General features: G+C 34.0%; 4 protein-coding genes across 4 annotated transcripts in view; 1 reads left to right on the top strand and 3 right to left on the bottom strand.

Annotated features, from left to right (window-relative positions):
* LOC125872604 (methylsterol monooxygenase 2-2) overlaps positions 1-2,108 on the bottom strand; it is a 5,969-nt gene extending 3,861 nt beyond the window's left edge. The window contains exon 1 of the mRNA XM_049553352.1: positions 1,912-2,108. Coding sequence (XP_049409309.1) covers positions 1,912-1,941 — 30 coding nt within the window. The 5' untranslated portion in view covers positions 1,942-2,108. The remainder of the gene's footprint in view (positions 1-1,911) is intronic.
* Positions 2,109-3,159: 1,051 nt separating this feature from the next.
* LOC125872596 (extensin-like) lies at positions 3,160-4,749 on the bottom strand. Its single transcript, XM_049553343.1, has 2 exons — positions 4,490-4,749; positions 3,160-4,228 (listed from the first exon to the last, which is right to left on the bottom strand). Exons 1-2 carry the CDS (start codon positions 4,747-4,749, stop codon positions 3,160-3,162), a joined length of 1,329 nt encoding a protein of 442 aa, XP_049409300.1.
* Positions 4,750-8,454: 3,705 nt separating this feature from the next.
* On the bottom strand, positions 8,455-13,981 carry LOC125872603 (serine/threonine-protein phosphatase PP1 isozyme 2). Its single transcript, XM_049553350.1, has 4 exons — positions 13,414-13,981; positions 11,612-12,171; positions 11,320-11,540; positions 8,455-8,719 (listed from the first exon to the last, which is right to left on the bottom strand). The coding sequence occupies exons 1-3, from the start codon at positions 13,610-13,612 to the stop codon at positions 11,367-11,369; spliced, it is 933 nt and encodes a 310-aa protein (XP_049409307.1). The 5' UTR covers positions 13,613-13,981; the 3' UTR covers positions 8,455-8,719; positions 11,320-11,366.
* A 2,197-nt stretch (positions 13,982-16,178) lies between these two features.
* LOC125872601 (metal tolerance protein B) lies at positions 16,179-18,664 on the top strand. The gene is made up of 2 exons (XM_049553347.1): positions 16,179-16,408; positions 17,498-18,664. The coding sequence occupies exon 2, from the start codon at positions 17,498-17,500 to the stop codon at positions 18,650-18,652; it is 1,155 nt and encodes a 384-aa protein (XP_049409304.1). The 5' UTR covers positions 16,179-16,408; the 3' UTR covers positions 18,653-18,664.
* The last annotated feature ends 1,023 nt before the right edge of the window (positions 18,665-19,687 follow it).

Raw genomic sequence — 19,687 nt, 5'->3', positions numbered from 1 at the left:
CCCCCCCCCCCCCCCAACTCACCCACCCACAAAAAACAAAGTTGATAAGGCAACTAAACGGACCATAACAGAGCAGTTCCCCGGAAATTTCGAGCAGACTTCCAGACCATGGGGCCTATTTAAGAAGCTGAGCACTAAACCACTATGCACTGTAAAACCCAAATTGTTCCACATAAAACCTGGAGCATGGTCCATTTTCATTTGTTTCAGTGAATGCATCAGCAGGTGGGTAACTGAATCTTCATGACTTTCCAAGAATGAAACATTTGTTAACCAAGGTTTTCCTCTAATGTTCTATTGATCACAATTGCTTCATATAGTGCTCTGTCTGTCCATTATAAGAGACCTTCACAGGAGCTATAGTTCTATACATGGCCTTCCAGAAATCCAGGGGATCTTCTCTTCAATTCTTTATTGGTTGCAAGAATTTGATAGTAAGACATGGATGCCATATTCCACACTTCGTACATTTTCAAGTTAGAGAATCCACTTTCGGACATCAGAATTGGAAGCCATTTAACCCTCTAGAATTCAATTTATGTTGTCAATCTTGCAATCTATACACAGCCTCCTAAGTTCTAGATCCAAGTTGTAGCCTTAGCTTGAGCCTTGTCAAGCTCCCATCATTTCACAGCTTCCTTAAGGCAAACCAGAAGAAGTTTGAGAATTCTTCAATAAGTGAGATATGTCCTGGACAATGGTCAGACAAAAATTTGATTATCCGTCACAAACCTTCAGAACTGCCATGCTTAGTTAATTCCCCCCAAAACCTTCTTGGTAAATGTCTAAATTCCATACACTTAAACCCCATGAGATAGCTCATCATTAACTTTCTACGTATGTTTCAATAGCTATATTCAAACAAACCCAACACTTATCCAGGTTGATCAACAATACTTTATTCTGTTACCCCTGATCTAGTTCTGATTCCTACAATTTCTAAACAAACAGAACTACAACACTCCAGCTGTGTTTGATCCAATTTCAGCTCGTTCACAAACCTATTACAACTATAAAACAACAACTGGTCACAGTTTGAGCTCCAAATTCACTATGCACTCGATTTCTGATGGTGCTGCACACTGTTCAGTTATTTGTTATGCCTGTTACTAATCCAGCATGTGTCCTTTTGGCACACTAATCCAAATCAATCTTTGCTAACTCTCTCCCCTAAAGTTATACTGCCTACTTTTTTTATTAATACTTGTACGGAAAGAACCCATAGCTATCTGACAGAGAGAGAAAGGATATGAAAAAATTGAATGACTACTACCCAACAAAATTGCCTAAAGTCACTAAATCTTAACCACCTTCTCATATTATACCTTCAATAATCAACTTCAGTAGAATCAAAAACGTTTATTTAAAATTTCACAAAGGAAAATACAGAGGGGATTCTGTCAATAATCAAATCATATGCATGGAGGGATGAGTTTATATTTCATAGTCAAAGCTATTTATTGATTATATATGCAAAGCACTCAAGGATTTGGCCTAGTAATCATAAAGTGACTTGAAAACCATCAAGTCTCAAGTCCAAATTCCCACAGAGACAATTTAAACTAAATGATTTCTTCTCATTTGTCCTAGACTTGCTGGACAGAATTATTGTTGCTATCACGTGAAATTAGTTGACTACACCTAAGCTACTCAGACACCAAAATTATGTAACGAATAAAAAAGGTTAACGATCGATATAAGCAATGATGTGCCAATCGGCCTCATCAGTGTACTGGTCACTCATGCAGCAAACTAAAACAAATCCGCATGCACAAATATACAGATTCTCAACGTCGGCAAATCAGGTAGATCCACAAAATAAAAGCGTCAATCTCAAAATGCAGTTAAACTAAAAGCAGATTCAGTACAATTTAGGGCTAATAAACATCGAATGAAGTAGAAAAATCTTACCGTCCAAGCAGATTCAATCACGGAAGCCATGGTCAAACAATGAGGTTTGACCCGATCGCCGGCCTGCCGGAGAGAGAGAGGAGTTGTGGAAGTAGATACTACGAGAGAGAGAGAGAGAATATAGGCCAGGAGTTTAAAGAGGCGCACTAGAGAGAACAAAGCGGGTTCCACGAAGATGAGACAGACTGTCAGCGAATATTTGCACAGAGACAATCACATGTGCCTCTCAACTTTTTATATATGCACACGATGCTCGCCATTCAGCCACTCATCTAATTTTCTCTTTTAATTATTTTAATCGTCCGTAAAATTCATTTAATTAGATAACGTCTTTTTATAGAAAAAAGTTTAATTTTCAAAATATCTGATTATGATAAAATCTTGTTCATTGAAAAATATTTCTATAATTAATAGAGGCAGATTGAGAACTAATGCTATTTAAATTAATGTATTTTAATGCACATACCAATTCTAGAATTTTCATTTCTCAAATAAATGTAAACCACATGAACTGTCATCATACAGTCAACATTTTATTTGCTTGATAGCATTATATTATTTTTAGTAATAATTCTGCTAAATAAATTAAACAAGTATGATCCTCAATAATGAACCTTTTTTTAATATTGATGTTAGGCATACGTCCGCATTATGCAGGAGCATTGATTATCTAGTAATGAAAAAAAAAGTCCTCAAAACATGTTTTATTTAGTTTTGTATGCTAAACAAGTTAGTGATGATGCACATAAACAAATTAATATGTGTATTTACTTGACCACTTATCTTTGAATAATCGATAAAAGTTTCATTTAGTTTTGTAATAAATTAAATCAAATCGAACTAAATCAATAATACATATACCTTTTATTGATAGTTTCCAAAAAACATAACAACATATCATTTTTTTTAATTTATCCTTTTTCTATTTAGTGGTTTTATGATTTATTCTTCCATGACCAACGCATTGGACAATATATAGTACTTAATCAATGATTAAACATAACTTGAAATTTATAATAGGATACTAATATCCAAAGTTATTCTCTTACAATAAGAAAAAAAAAACTGATAAACACTATATAACTGCTTCTAGTAAGACAACATAAGAAATATAGCAGACCATTCTTATTAATCTAAAGAGCAACTAGCAAGCTAATGCAACTTTTATGGTGTATTTGAGATACATGGTGGCGATAGGCCATGGTACGTTGAAGGTGGAGGACTTGTTGATCCGATGGACGCTGCAATTTATGGAGTGCTTAGTGGAAGACCGTATGGAGAAGAAAGGGGAGAATATGTAGTCCATGGTGGAGGTGGAGAGTAAGCAGGGAGAGGAGGCGAATGTGTTGGTGGAGGAGGAGAAGTTAGTAGTGGTGGTGAGTATGTAGGTGGAAGAGGGGCTAATGGTTGTGGAGGCGAGTAAATTGGTGATGGTGGAGGTGGTGATTGTGCAGGTGGATGAGAGGAGTATGCTGGTGGAGGTGGTGGTGATTGTGCAGGTGGGGGAGAGGGATATGTTGATGGAGGAAGAGAGTGTGTTGGTGGAGGTGGTGGTGATTGTACAGGTGGAGAAGGGGAATATGTTGGTAGATGTAGTGGTGATTTTGCAGGTAGAGGAGGGGAGTACGTTGGTAGAGGTGGTGGTAGCGATTGTGCAGGTGGAGGAGGGGAGTATGTTGGTGGAGGTGGAGGTGATTGTGCAGGTGGGGGAGAAGAGTACGTTGGTGGAGATGGTGGCTGCGAGTATGTTGGTGGAGGATGTCCATGATGACTCGGAGGTGAATGTGTATGATGTCTTCTAGGTGGTTTGTGCCCTTTAGGAGGTGGTACATGTCCATGTGAAGGTGGCAAGTGTGATGGTGGTGGGTATGTAGATGGATGAGGTGAATAAGTCGGAGGTGAAGGTTGCACTTGAGGTGAAGGCAAGTAAATTGGAGTTGGTGGTGGTTGTGCATGTGTAGGAGGAGGATGTCCATGATGACTCGGAGGTGAAGGTTGATGATGTCTTGGTGGATTATGTCCTCTAGGTGGTGTGTGCCCTTTAGGAGGTGGTGAATATCTATGTGAGGGCGGTGAATGTGGTGACGGTGATGGTTGTGAATATGGAGGTGGAGGAGATGAATAAGTCGGTGGTGGAGGTTGCACTTGAGGAGGAGAGTAAATTGGTGTTGGTGGTGGAGAATGTGCATAATGACTTGGGGGTGAAGGTTGATGATGTCCTTTAGGTGGCGTATGCCCTTTAGGGGGTGGAGCATGTCCATGTGAATGTAATGAGTGTGGCGGCGGCGATGGTTGTGAATATAGAGGTGATGGAGGTTGTATTTGAGATGGAGAAGGAGAGTAAGTTGGTGTTGGTGGTGAAGGATGCCTATGATGACTTGGAGGTGAAGGCTGATGATGGCTAGGTGGATGATATCTTCCAGGTGGCGGCGTGTGCTCTGTAGGAGATGGTGTATGTCCATAAGAGGGTGAAGGTGGTTTATGCCCCTGAGATGGTGGATGGCCGCCACCATGAGAGGGTGGAGAAGAACCATACGATGGTAGGGAATTAGGCGGTGAAATCACTGGAGACGGTGATGGAGGACTACCAACAAATTGTGGTATATGACCATGGGAAAGTGGTGGGTGGGCATGGTGTGGTGGAGCATGCCTCGGAGGTGGTGTACTTGGAGAATTAGCCGGTTGATAGCCATGATAAGGTGGTGATTGGCTAGTAATAGGCGAAGAAGTGTTACCACCATATTGTGATGTCGCTACAGAATAGTCTGTAGCAACAAAAGAAAGAATAGTAGTGCTTTGTAGTAGGAAAAACAAGGCGAAAAAAGTGATTAGCTTCATTGATAACGACTTGCCTATTATAAATACTCAGTACAATCTGCATAGCTATATATAGTACTAGTTTGAAAAGAGAAGACACTTGTCATATCCATCAGATAATCAACAAAATTCTCACCAAGTTCCTAATCAAGACAATCACAAAGGCTGGAGGAAAATGTGGAAGAGGTTTGTTTTAATTGACTATTACTGTAGCATTTCTACATTTAATGACAGAATGTTTCTGATAACTAGAGTGAGGTCACTTTTTTACATTCCCGATATTTGTTTGTTTGTCCTCAAATTCAATGGACAGCTAAGGAAATGTAAAAATGATGAACACATCTATTTGTCTAGTTTTACAACAGTCGTCTGATAAAAAAGGAAGAGTAATGTTAAATAGCCAGAAAAATTTGGCCAGAATTTGACAAGAAATGTAAAATGACTATAATATCCTTATTTCAATTTTTGCATTTATTTCCTCAATACTTTTCCCTCCAAACTAACTAACTTTTTTCTATTTCCCAAACTTTTTTAACTACTAAAACACAAACTATTTGGTTGCCAAGAAAAATGAAAAACGTTTTTGTGTATATTTTTTTTGTATATGTGTGTATAGTTCATTCGATTTATTTTTAAAAACAAATATTCTTTAGTTAATAAAAAAAAATTGTGCGCTTTAGTTTTAAAAATATTTTTGTAATTTTGTTTTTATACATTAATATTTTTTTCATTATATACTATACAAATTATGTTCTACATAAACAATAACCTACACTCCCTCCTCTAACCCTCCCCCGAACTCAATTATGTTCATAATGTACCAATGCATACCATTGAAAAGTTATTTTTTTTTGCTTAAAATAAATCTCTTTATTGAAGACGACAATTAAATTTCTCAGTAATAATAACTACAAATGACTATCTTATCTACTTAAGATTATACTTAATTATTTTGTAATATAAATTTAGTAAAATATAGTAATTAAGTGTAGATTAAAAAAAAATTGATTTTCTCTTTAAATATAATCAACTAAATAGATTAGTTTATATAATGGATGTTTTTCAAGAGAAAAAATAATGTTATTTTGGAAATTAGATATTTCTAAAAAATAATTGATGATAAGACATTTATAACTATACCATGAATAACATATTAATTTTTTATATTATTATCATTCCAAACAAGAATTAACATATATAGAAATTGGTGAAATTATTTCACTAATTTTAACCATGAATAAAAAAATCAATTACTCCAATAAGATTAATTAAGAGGATGTTTCAAAACAAATAAATAAAAGATCACTCGATACCTACTTATCAATTATAATACTATAAAATAGATGTATTTTATATAGGATACTATATTAAATTGACAACATGTTTAATGTATGTAAATAAAATATAACATAATTAGGATATACATTTTTTAAAAAATATTTTCATTTAATATAGAATTTTCTACCAAAGGAGACAACTATACATAAAAATCATTTTTAAATATAATTGAAAAAATATTTCAATAACGACAATCAAAACTCAAAATACTTTAAAATTGTAGACATCGACACATTATAGAAATACGTAGTTTAATTTTTTAGAACATAATAATTAAATATGTAGTTTTCAATACATAGTTTAATTTTTAAAAAAAATAATAATTAAACATGATATTTAAATATGTAGTTTAATTTTTTAAAACATAATAATTAATAAATATGCAAACTACAACATTAATGTGCAACTATCTTGGGTTGTTGTTAAATAGGATCGACACCTATGAACCATATGATTTTTAGTATTTCTTTAATGTGGCGATGACTATCAATTCTAAAGTATTTTGAGTTTTGACGGTTATTATTGAACTATTTTACATTATATTTATAAAAGTTATTTAAAATTTAATTTAAATATGTAATTTAAATTTATTTATATAATAAATACAATAAAATTACTTAATTATAAAAATTCCTAATCAGTTTCAAAAAATATTAATTTGAGAGGAAAAAATGATAATGTTCTGACTACAATTATATATACTTAATATTTTAACATATCATTTAATAACAAACATTTGTTTATTTATAAAACAACAAATAATACTAATAAAGAAAAAAATATATATGTGATGAAACTTTGAAGTTCATGCTTAACAAATTTGTGTTGTCATTATCATCGGAGAACTATGAAGATGTCTTTCTTTCAATTTTCTTATAAAAATTTATTTTGAAATTATAAAGAACTTTATATATCCTTTTCGTGTTATTCTAATTTTTCAATGAAGCACCATCAACATTTTTATCCAAAAAATATTTGTTTACGTCTCTAGATAAATAAAAAAATATTAATTTTGATGAGTCTTTATTTGTGTATGATGTGATTCATATACGGTCGAGGATATGAAGGCAATCACATAATAGAGGAAACATCATGGTAATTTATGTTTTCTTCATATTTTGCTCATACGCATTCTAAGTATAATCTAATAAAATATTATTTTATCATTTAACTTTTTTTCCAGAAAACCGATGTGTAGCAACACTTTAAACAAATAAGAGTAATTGTTTTGCCAACTCAGTCAATTTCAGTTTTTTTAATTTTGAGTATTATAGATATAAATTTTTAATATTTAAATTTGATATAATTTATCTTTTCACGATTGGAAATTACTAAACTAGATTATCTACACTTTACTCCTCTTTTGTACTTTTTAATTTATTTTTTATCATCAAGAAAAAAAAATGGAAAATAAATAAACAAAAGAATTAAGGAGGTATTTTAGAAATGGAAAACAAAATAAACAAAAGAATTAAGGAGGTAATTTTGAAATCGAAAAAGAGTTATATTTTTTCTTTTATCTTTTACTATTACTGTCAAATTTTTAATTTTTTTTTAGATCTTGAAAATTTCAAGTGAGAAGAGTGGGGCGACTTAAGTTTTCTTTGGTGAATTTTGTGGTTCCTTTCTCATGTTTAACTAAGAAATCATTAATAATTAATCTCATTAATTATTGTCAATGTATTGGAAACATAATTGAAGAATATATTCAATATTTAAGTTAAAGGGCAAAAATATCCTAAAACAAACTAGTTTATAGTGTGAACATATCCTTTTACCTGGCCATATTATGGCCAAAAGGATTTTCCCAAAGCGGAATATGCTACATGAATACATAACCCCCCACCCCCAACGTAACCAGACAACCCATACAACTAGAAGTCACTGATACTTATTTTGACTCAATATTTTTCAAAAAGTAACTAATAGCTTCCATCATAGTAAAATATAACTAGATCACACTCATTCTGAACAACAAACTCTAACGGATTGTTTGGTGTGAGAGATAAAAATAAATAGTGATGAAATAAAATTATTTTTGATTGTCATGTTTGAGATAACTTATCCCACCATTTATATCATAATTCATAGCGATAGAATAAGTTATCTCATATGTATGGTGGGATAAGTTATCCCAAGATAGACCCACAGACAAATCATAATGTCAATTATGGTGTAACCCTCTCTATTGTATTTCCTTTTTTGTTGGCTGTATAATTAGAAGTAATCAGTAACACATTTTTTTCTCAAAAACCCATCATTTAATGAAGATAATGAAGTAGAAACTAGCAAACCATTCAGCTCACAACTCATATAAAACAATATAATGAGGGGTAAACTAGAAAGATGGCTGAAAAGGGCAAACTTTTTAAGTACCAATCACTTAATAAGATTGCAACTGAGATTACAAACAGAATGTATTTACACGTCAAATCATAGATTGCACGAGCAAATATAAAAAAGATAAACGACCCACCAAGAAAAACAGAGGAAAAGTATTTTGGCTTTGAGGCCTCCATTCAAACTACAGTTAAAGTCAATTTTCATGGTCCTGAACTGAACCACCTGCTTTCCCATTCGAAACCATGCTTGTATGACAAACATTGCAGAAGCCAGCATCTTCAACCGCTCTTTCCCAGCACATAAGAAATTTCTGCGAAACATAACCATCTTTAGAATACCAAATTACAGAAAATTTCGAGCATACATCATGCATAACTATGCAAAAGCTGAAAAAATGTTTTGATGAAGAGACAGACTGAATTCAGCACAAGAGGTGGTAAATCAAGGAATGAAATTTAAGAATCTTTTGCTCATATACTCAAACAGGAGCACAATTATTAAACGTACAATACTCACATTAATGAAAAAAGAACAAAGCCTTACGACTTAGATAAAATACCTGAAGAATAGTCATGCTAAAGGATGAAGTGATCAACAATACAAAGTACACCTCAGTATAGACCCAACGAAATAAACCATCGATTTAAATTTTAATCCATGGTTTCACTGGCATGGTAAAGCATCATTTCTAGAGAGATTACGTAGCCAAAACTAAATAGCTGATGTGCCAAATTCCAAGTATTGGACATCCTTTTTCCTTTTTGTTTCATAGGTTGTTCTATGTATTGTACATGACTGCATTCAATCTGATGATTTTGCATGACTTCTTAATGAAAGGGGGGGAAAAGGTCACCGAGAGTAAGAGATTCCACATGAACCCCACTTATGGGTATGATCATTTAACTTGTAGAAAAAAGAGACAGTATGGCCTTCATCAAATGAAGAGGATTTTGAATTAGAAACTTCTATTGCTGTAATATTATAATTACATAAGATTGACTTTACAAAGAATAAGTATTTCAAGAAGGTAGTGTTGATAAACGACAGTGTCTAAGAATTAGTATTCAAGAAGGTGGTGTTGATAGAGGACGGTTGAGACACACTTACGCCCTGAAACTTGGAGTAGCACAGGCAGGACGGACACTAGAGTAAAGTCACTGGGCACTATAGCGTGAGCCTGCCCATGGATGCTATCTAGAAGAGAACAGTACTACAACATAAATATTGCTAACAGAGTAATGCATTAGTTAAGGAATCCCATGGCCAAATATGTTGGTGCTTAACAATAGGAAACTAGAAATTTAGCATAAAAGCCAGTCATAAATTGAACAAGAAAAATTAAGACTCACTATGCAAACTAAGCCTAGAATTTATGTTGAGAAAGGAGGTGGTCCATTATCCCCGAGTTTCAAAAATTGTAGTTGGCCCCGAGGGTTGGCCCAAAATGAATTTCTCCGTCATCCAAAAAAGCTAAGACTGCATTTTAGTGTCTAAATCAGTGACTTAAAATGTTTTGAACTTGATTTAATTTTTTTACTTGAGGTACTTGATTGTAGTTTTCAAAACCTTTGTTCCATACAATTATTGTTTCTCTTTATCATTCTTTTCTTGAATTACATGTGTGTGTACATATATTCTTAATCTATGTCTTTCTTCATCAAAAGAAAGTCACCTTCGACAATAATGCATTAAATTGACAATGAAGGGTGACAAAAGTGTGGATGTGGAAATACAACAAAATCAACTAATCAACTGCAATTTTAGGAAAAGGACATGAAAGTTCTCATCCGCGGAGAAGCTTGACAACTCAGCTGACAGCCTTGACATATTATGTGTCATTTTACATAATCTTAATAAGTTTTAGAAATAGATGGTTGGTAACTTAAAATTCAGTTTAATCAAGGAAGTAATAGAGAAGGATAAACGTATGATTATGTGAGACAACATAGTGCACTCCAAATATTGAAGTGAGAAAGGGAAGAGGTCACTTTGAAGCATATTTTTTAAATTTCCTAATGCTCAACACAATTTTCATTTAAAGTATTTAGAAGTGTTTATTATAATTAAGTATCTGATTTTTAGAGTGTTTGTCTGCTTTTTGTTGAAAGAGTCTTCTGAAAGGAAAGGGAAAAGATAATTTTTTCATAGCAAAATTTCTCCTCGGAATAGACCCTAAAAAAGGATTAGAGTACTTAAAGCACACAATAAGTCACATGTTCAACCAATGAAGGTTGGATATGAAATTAGGAAGAAGAAATATGAGCATTCTATCATTAAAAAATGTGGTTATTCATAAACCAATGATAGAGGATACCATACCACTAGAAAATTATTTCAGTTACTTTGTTAATATTGAGGGAGTAGCACTCTACCTTGACTTGCAAGGAGATGAGCAGAAAGAAGTGTTGATTTTGATAGAGATATGTTTAAAAGAAATGCTGGAAGATGAAGTGTGTAAAATGCAAAACAACATTATGATACTAAATAGAATCACTATGTCTAGTTAAGCTTTAGGTATTAATGACAGTAAACTAAGCCACATAAAATAGTGTCATTACACATGGTTAAGATTTAGGTCTTGAAACAGGTAGACTTCGCCAGTTAAAGAATAGTCAATATGAATGAACTACAAAGCAAATTATATCAACAAATAACATACATGTCTGTTTAGAAGAGGTGGGAAACGACCAGCGCAACCCATAAACATATTTTTTAGAAAGAAGGGGAAATGCATGGCTCAAACCTCTTTGCAACCCTAGTATGTATGGATTACATGATATCAGCATAGGCATCTAGTTTTATGGCACAGAAACAAGATCAATCCAAAACAGAGGTTGATTGAATATATTATTGCAGAGAATCATGTTGGATTTGTCATGGAATAAATGACAATGCGGCAAGTACACAAACCTTAGGTGCCACTGGGAGAGCACATACATAAGCTATGACCTTTTGCTTCACAAGAACCGAGGTTTTCTATCTGCTGGCTTCAAAATCTGGAAAGAGCACATCAGATTTTCATCCACACTCATCATTGCACCAGCATTATCAAATTCGCCACAGTAGTTTGGTGCAGAAAATACTGTAACTAGCTGCCTTTCAGCAAAAAATTCATAACCGTCCTCCACAACCTAGGTAAGAAATATCCTAGTAAATAACTCAATACTAGAAAAAGAGGAAACCACGAGTCAAACAGAAGTACCTGATGGGCACGACAAACAAGGTCCATATCTTGTTGCATCAAGAACTCTGCCACTTTATCAGGACCAAAGGTATATGAGACGCCCCTGTCATTCATTCCCCAACCTTTAACTTCTCTACTAGGATCTGACCAAAGTAAATCACAAAGCAAACCAGAATCGGGAACATCTGTTGGACGCGGTAAATTTCGTATCAGATCCATGTCTGTTAGATCAGGAGAAAGGCCACCATGCATGCAAAGTATTTTATCATCTATGAGAGCTGCCACGGGAAGACAGTTGAAACAATCAGTGAAGACTTTCCACAGCCTCACATTGAATCGGCGCTTACATTCATCATAAAATCCGTATATCCGGTTAATAGAAGCACACTCATGATTCCCTCTTAACAGAAAGAAGTTCTCTGGGTATTTAATTTTGTAAGCAAGTAGAAGGCATATAGTCTCCAAACTCTGTTTGCCACGATCCACATAGTCCCCTAAAAACAAGTAATTAGACTGGGGTGGGAATCCACCATATTCAAAAAGCCTCAGAAGATCACCATACTGTCCATGAATATCACCTAGAATCCAGAAAAGAAATAAAAAAGAGATAGGCTAATTAGTTTGACCAAATACAAAGATTGATTATGACAGATTGCCTCAACCATCCCCTAACAAAGAAACAGAAAAGTGAAATGGATCTACTGAAGAGGAGAACAGCTGAGGAAAAGAATCTTGTTATGAAATAAACATACTTCCTGATAAAAGATGTGGAAGATAGAAACAATATTAGAAAATATTATAATAATGACAACCTAATCTCAAGGGAAGTATGAACAACGAAGCAATTCAGTAAGCACATCAAGTAAAGATATCGAGAGACTAAATTCTCACTCTTTCAAGAATAGAAGAACAATCTCCAGGAAAACGTAAGGACTCTACTCTATCTTTTCTAGCACATCCTATCAAACTACAGCCAAACAGATTAATCAAGAGCCTTGTAATCTTATCAAACTACAGGTAAACAAATAAAGAGCCGTGCTACTCTTTTTTTTTTTTGGGTAAACCGTGAAGTATTACCATTAACAACCAAAAATTTACACCTAGAGATCACTTTAGGATGATGAGCCATCTTCTAGGAAGGGTACTCTCTATCCCAAAGTCTCAAGCAAACAAAACCTAATTACAAATTTTCTGAACTAAGTTTCTACATCTGTTCGCTTTCCTACTGTCTTTCAAGTAATTCACTCTTTCAGCAATCTCTTTCTTTAGTCGTGCTACTTACTGAAGGCAAAAAGACAAGCATTAGGAGCAGGGCTCTATCATGTGACATATCATAGCAATGATATACAAAAGCAGATACAGGATTCAACTGTATCCCACGAGTATACCCATATTACAAATATATTCCGCATTTACATTAAAATGACAAGCTACATCCCTATAAGTAAGACACCATAGTGGATGAGTGTACAAACTGTGCAATCAACCTTGGAAACTTTTTTGAAAAAAAAAACTATTCAAAATGAACATACAGCTTTTCATCTTCTCCTGCGTCACACATGCTCTAGGAATTGAGAAGACCCTCGCCAATACCCCACAAGTTTCATTCAGGTCAAAGAAACTAATTTTTCAAATTCATCAACATATTTTCACATTTAACAGCGCGGAATAACATTCACTAGATAAATTTAAGGTCTTCAAGCCTTACAACTACCAGAGGTTTCACAAACTCAAATGCAAATATGAGCATGCATGTAATAATGATTCGTCTGTGCCAACAAAGTAAAACAAGAAGGTTAAGAAAAAAAAAAGATTTTTACCACAGATCTTGATAGGGGCTTCAAGCTCCAAGAGATTGGGCTGCTGAAGAAAGATTGCTCTTGCAGCAGTACAGAGAGAACGAATCTCAGCCTCTGAAAGCTGAACCTGTCTAACAGTTCTTACATTCCTAAACTCCAATAGCCTGTTAATTATGTCATCAAGAACCGCAGGTTCTATCCCCTGCCCATTTTGAGCCATCTCCCTTTCTCCTCCTCCTTTTTTCCTAGTGGGGGTCTCAATAATACCCTAAATAAAACCTAAAAATCCAAGAAAATACAGAAATGGAAAAACAATAAAATGGGGTCACAGTTTTTTCCAAGAATCCATAAAGGTTTGATTTTTATGGTAATTTGGGGGTGGGGATTAGATGATGATGTGAAATAATTGGTTGGATAAAGAAGAGTGAGATATTTTTGGGGGCGGAGAGGGCTGCAAACTCCGATGTCGGAGTCGATGTAACTTGTGCAGCCCTTGACCCTCCCTCGTGTGGCTCTTTGTGAATTTTGCTACTATAAATCAAAATCTAGGGTTTCCTTTTCACTTGAGTTGGCGTTTGGGTAATATTTTATCGAAAAATTGAGACTTTGCGGGTCGACACCAATATATTTAAAGCTTGCTTCTGACATCATCATTTTTTCAAATTTTGAACAAATATATCATCTTCAAGCTACTCTTTTAAAAACTTTATCCAAATATTATTCAAATGCTTAACAGAAATACAGCTTCACATCAACATTTTAACACTCTAATGAAAATAAACTGAACCTTAATATTATTGAATAATTATAAAAATATTTGAGATTAGAAAAGTTATATGTAATTCTGCGAGTTATTGAGTTTTAGGATTCATAAACTTTTGTGTTGCTGTCAATAGCGTCATAGCTGAATTACTTGCACTTTTCAATGGATTTAAACTTGTTCTAGAGCATCATATTACGCCGCTGATAGCTGAGATTGACGCTCAAGATATATATTATTATTCTCTTGCACACACCAACGTTACTTTTTACTCACGTTTTACATGATTGCAAGTGGCACCTCCACCAGCTAACTAATGATGTCGTGGAGCACTCATATAGGGAAATTGATGGTGTAGCAGATCTGCTGACAAGACATGCTTTGAATAGAGACGTTTTGAATTCAATCACCTTTTTTGAGAAATCACCCCTTTTCCTGGACAACAGGTGACATCAAGCAACAATTTGTACTGATGCCAAACGTAGCTACTAGTAGTTTCATTAATACCTTTTTGTGCAATACTGTTGGGTCAGAATGGCCACAAGTCGAACATCATTGTATTAATGTTTGCTTTTAATAAATAGTATTTATCTTTTGTGATGACAAAAAAAGAAGATTAGAGAAGTATTGGAATAGTTTCGATATAATGCTTGATTGAGCTCGTTGTGATTACAGGTTGGATGTCTAATTGTCTAGGCGGTAATGATAGTATATTGTACCTGAACCGGTGGCTCACTTTTCCTAAGTATTAGGGAAGAGAACCGAAACATGCTAAGACAACTAAAAGACTACTTCAATAGCTGAAAAATTCGGATAGGATAGGCTTGGAGTCAGAAGTCCTATTCTTCCCAACCAAATTAGCACTTTTACAAAGTTCGGCTTCCCGCAGTCAAATGACTTGATTAAACAAATCTACTAACAATCTCATAATAATCATATCAAAGTAATTTAAGCTAAAAATATATGATGCTTGAGAATCTTGTTAGATTAAAAGCAATATGTAAAATTTGTTATTAGATCTACAAGGTAAATTGTTAATTATTGATAGACTAATTGAATGGGAATTATTATTATATCACTGAGTTAAAAGAATATTTTTTATTTGAAATTAGTTATTACATGGATAAAATGTGTATATGTACGTAGATATTATTATGAACATAAGTGTACGTGTATTAAGTACGTGTAGTAGATATATAATGTCTAGTATCACATTGTTGAGTTAATAAAACATTTTAACCTAGAAAGTCTAGTAGAGAATTGATCCAATTAGACGTTAAAAATCTATTAGTCCTTGATGCGGAAATAATTTCTTGTTCCATGAGTCAATTTTTTATTTTCTTAAAATAAACTTTAACTACTACCATTTTTTATTATGGAAATGCATATAAAAAACAATTTATTGATAGAAAAATGACAATTTTTTTTTCAAAGTCAAAAGAGCATTAGGTTGGATATAAACCAATTAAATGAAATAAAAAGAAAAGATAATAGAGAATTCGTTAAAAAGTTTGTGTATTAAAGATATCTATTTTTACTACAAGATTTTATTTTTATTGTACCAAAATAGTATTATGTTGCTACCAAAAAGTTTGTCGCCTGTGATAGTTTATCAAAAATTTGAAATTTGCACAAATCTTTAAAATGACATATATAAGTATTTCGTCTTACAAATGGATGGTAAAAGAACACAAAAATAGTATTTTGTTTTCTTTGGTTAACTAGAAAAAAAGTATTTTTAGTTAATGAATATAGTAATATTTAGTTATTTTTTAATTAAAATTTATTTACATGGATTTGAAGTAAAACTAAATATTCAAATTAATTGTTTGATGAAAAAATAACAATAATACATACTATACAATTTCATAAGATAAAATCTAAATAAGAATACACAATCTCTTATTCCGACTTAATTTCTTTCTCCCATATAACAATTTGTATTAATATCTCGAGAAAACAGAGAGGTTATATAAATAGTAAAAGAAAAATAATTATATATATAACATAACAATTTGAGAAAATGAAAAAACAAATGTTGGTGGCCTCTTACCTTTCCTTTCCGGCCACCCTGATTCTTCCATCAGAATCAATTTTGGTGTGCCCATTCAGCGCCTTAATGATTGGCCTCTGACTCCGCCTCTGAAAATCCTATATACTCTACAACAATGGTTCTTCAATTTTTTCTCATTTTATTCTTTTACAGGTAGAAGCCCTAGCTTCCCCTGCCGGCCTTTATATTGCTTCTGAATCCAGGTAAAAGAATTAAAATCCGTTGCAAGTTCGCGTTTGCGATCTTTTTGTTAGTTGTTGTGTCGCTTCTGTGTCATCTTAGTATTGGTTATTCGGAGTTTCAAGCATTCACCCGTGATTGGAATAATGTTTTTTCTGGGTTTTATATTGGGTCATGATTGTTGTGTTGATCTATATTTGAACACAAAAAATTTTTTTTCTTTATAATTTTGTTGATTGCCCTGTTCTGGGATTAATGTATAGAAGAAATGGAGTTCGAATGATGAGTTATATCAATTTTAGTTGAAGATCAGATCAAAAGACTTTTAAACAAGTTAGTAGTTTTTAGAGTTGACAGCAGTTTGACTCTTTCCATATTAGTTTTCTGATGGCAGATTTTAGTTCAAATTGGGAGGGATATGAATCTGATAACAAAAATTTAAAAAATCTGGTGTCCGGGCTAGTTTGACTGCACCTTGGCTAATTCCACGAATACATATATCTCTGTTCATCAAGGCTAGAACACATAGGAAGAAATCACCTAGTGTTTTGTCTTTTGTTGGGATTCGAACCTAACATCTTATGGTTCTCAAACTACTTCATTGACTACTAGGCCATACCCGTGGGTGCATGATGTGAATCTGATATTGTTGGGGAAAAAGTTGTGAGCTTAGATATTATAAGCTTAAAAATGATGTATTATACACTTCAGAAATAATGCTGAAACATGTATATCATAGAACTTCTATGATGAAGTGTCTAATCCATAATGCTGCATTAACTTTTCTTGGGTACATTTCAAACTAAAATTTACTGTTTAGATTTACTGATCATTGGGTTGACTTACAACTTAACTAGGTATTACCGTCTAGGCGTCTACTGTTTTGTTTCCTTATTCTTGCTGTTGATATCTCAAACGGTGTACTTATGAGGTTTCACCCGTGCACTTCCGGGTGCAATTCTACTGAATCTTTTTCCACCACCACTTTGATATATGTTAATGAGGCAGCCTTGGGAGTGGGCCTGTCAATTCACTCTCAACTCAAATGCTGCAATTCTACTTATTTGTAGTTCTATTGAACAGTTGGCTAACAATAATCCATATCGATACAGATGGAGCAACAGGAGGATTCCATGTCTGAAATAAAGCAGTTGTTAGGAGCTAAATGCAATGGCAACTGTAATCGAGCTCATTTTTCTTGCAATCCTATTTGCTCATTCTCAGAGCAAGAGCATAGTCTGTTGGATTCTAGAAAAAGGTCAAAGTCGAGTATGAAACTCTGTGGGCTCATAATCTTTTATGTAATGGTCATGGCAGTGGAAACCATCGGAGGGGTGAAAGCCCACAGCCTCGCGGTTCTAACTGATGCAGCTCACTTGCTTAGTGATGTTGTTGGATTTTCTATTTCTCTTTTTGCTGTTTGGGTGTCTGGCTGGGATGCAACCAAAGAACACTCTTTTGGATACCACCGACTTGAAGTTTTAGGAGCCCTTATTTCTGTACAGCTGATATGGCTAATCTCTGGTTTTTTGATTTATGAAGCAACTGAGAGAATGTTTCATACTAACGCCAAAGTGAATGGGAAGCTTATGTTTGCTATTGCTGCATTTGGTCTCATAATAAACTTCATTTCAGTTGTGTGGCTTGGGCATGATCATTCTCTCCATAGCCATTCATTTAGTCCTTGCAAGGATCATGATCACGATCACAGTCATGATCACGGTCACAGTCACGATCACGATCATGAAATGCAAGAATTTCATCCAAGAAATGAAGAAGAGAGCTCCAAACTGGTAGCAGCATCCCATAGTTGCAGCAAACCATCAAACATAAATATTGAAGGGGCTTACCTGCATGTTATATCTGATTTGATACAATCTGTTGGTGTGATGATTGCTGGAGCTATTATGTGGTACAAACCAGAATGGTTGGTGGTTGATCTTCTCTGTACTATTTTTTTCTCAATCTTTGCTCTTAGTACTACTGTACCCATGCTTAGGACTATCTTCTCCTTATTGATGGAGAGGACACCAAAGGATGTTGATATTATTCAACTCGAGAATGGCCTAAAATCTTTAGCAGGAGTAAAAGATGTTCATGACCTGCATGTTTGGGCCATCACTATAGGGAAAATTGTTTTGTCCTGTCACGTTGTAACTGAGCCAGGAGTTGACCAATATGAAATTATTCAGAATGTTAGGGAATATTGTGACACGACATACAGAATTCATCATGTAACCATTCAAGTTGAACCAGGTTCATTGTAGATTGTATATATTTGCTTACTTCATCTGTCTTTCTCTCTATCTCTCTCTTGTTGAGTATGGCATAGATGTGTATGTACTTTATCGTCTTTGTTTTCTTGGTAGCATAATTAATTTAGTTAACCTTTGGCTAGTGTGGTGACTGCCAACATAATTTGAGAATTTAGCTGTTCTGTTACCCCAGATTTTGCTGTGTTTTCGAGTTTTCAAAGGTCCAAGACGTTGACAACTATAAGAAGTTCTAATTTTTTTCCATGTCATTTCCATTATAAGGATGGTCCTGTAGTGCGCGATCCACAGGAAATCGAAAAACTGGAAAAAAGGACTATATCTATATATTTGCAGTAGGCACTAATCACCATCTGGAGTTCCCAACTTGTGCCTTTTGCAATTTTGAGAGGCCACACCTTTTAACCAACTTGTCAGCCGTCCACTACGTGATTTGGTCAACTTCTCCCACATACGGGGATATTTTTGTTCCTTTGCAACTTGCAAGTCGAAACAACTAAATAGATGGAGACATCCAAGAGAAAAAAAAAATTAGAAGTTGTTTATTACTATTGTCTATTATAATACATGATATGTTTGAATCAAAGGTTAATATATTTCAACTCTCATGTGATTAGAAATTTTCAAATTTCCCATTTTCAACAACTTTGACGTTCTTGTTCTTGTCATTTTCCATTAATGCGTTACAAAAGGGTAAAGGGCATGCAATTTTTCTCCTTTCTCTAATAAATTCAGAAAACATTATTAACGATAAAATTTATTACAAGAAATGTAAGTATATGTTGTTAAATCAATGAAGAAATGCCATGGAGCTGAAATAGGTTCGAGAGGGGAACAAGTATAAGGCTTTGAATCCTCTTACATTGTGTGTGACAAACTTGTTAATACACGTAGTAAACTAAACATACTTTCCTTGATGATAATTTTTTTTTGTTATTCCTTTCCAAGAACATCATATTCAAGTTTCCTTGCTTTAAATACCGACACAGAATATTGTACTGGAAGCAAGATTTCAGCAAAACCAATTGT

Source organism: Solanum stenotomum, chromosome 8 (assembly GCF_019186545.1).
Source record: "Solanum stenotomum isolate F172 chromosome 8, ASM1918654v1, whole genome shotgun sequence".
Taxonomy (NCBI): domain Eukaryota; kingdom Viridiplantae; phylum Streptophyta; class Magnoliopsida; order Solanales; family Solanaceae; genus Solanum; species Solanum stenotomum.
This window is presented reverse-complemented; position numbering and strand designations above follow the sequence as displayed.

Bases quoted from the DNA above. Each gene is read 5' to 3' on its own strand.
- LOC125872601 (XM_049553347.1), top strand. From the start codon at position 17,498: ATGGAGCAACAGGAGGATTCCATGTCTGAAATAAAGCAGTTGTTAGGA.
- LOC125872603 (XM_049553350.1), bottom strand. From the start codon at position 13,612: ATGGCTCAAAATGGGCAGGGGATAGAACCTGCGGTTCTTGATGACATA. The intron at 12,172-13,413 runs GTAAAAATCTTT...TCTGGATTCTAG, and splicing joins AGCCCCTATCAAGATCTGTG to GTGATATTCATGGACAGTAT. The intron at 11,541-11,611 runs GTACTTCTGTTT...TTTCTTACCTAG, and splicing joins TTGTTTGTCGTGCCCATCAG to GTTGTGGAGGACGGTTATGA.
- LOC125872596 (XM_049553343.1), bottom strand. From the start codon at position 4,749: ATGAAGCTAATCACTTTTTTCGCCTTGTTTTTCCTACTACAAAGCACT. The intron at 4,229-4,489 runs ATCACCGTCTCC...ATCTCAAATACA, and splicing joins CAATTTGTTGGTAGTCCTCC to ACCTCCATCACCTCTATATT.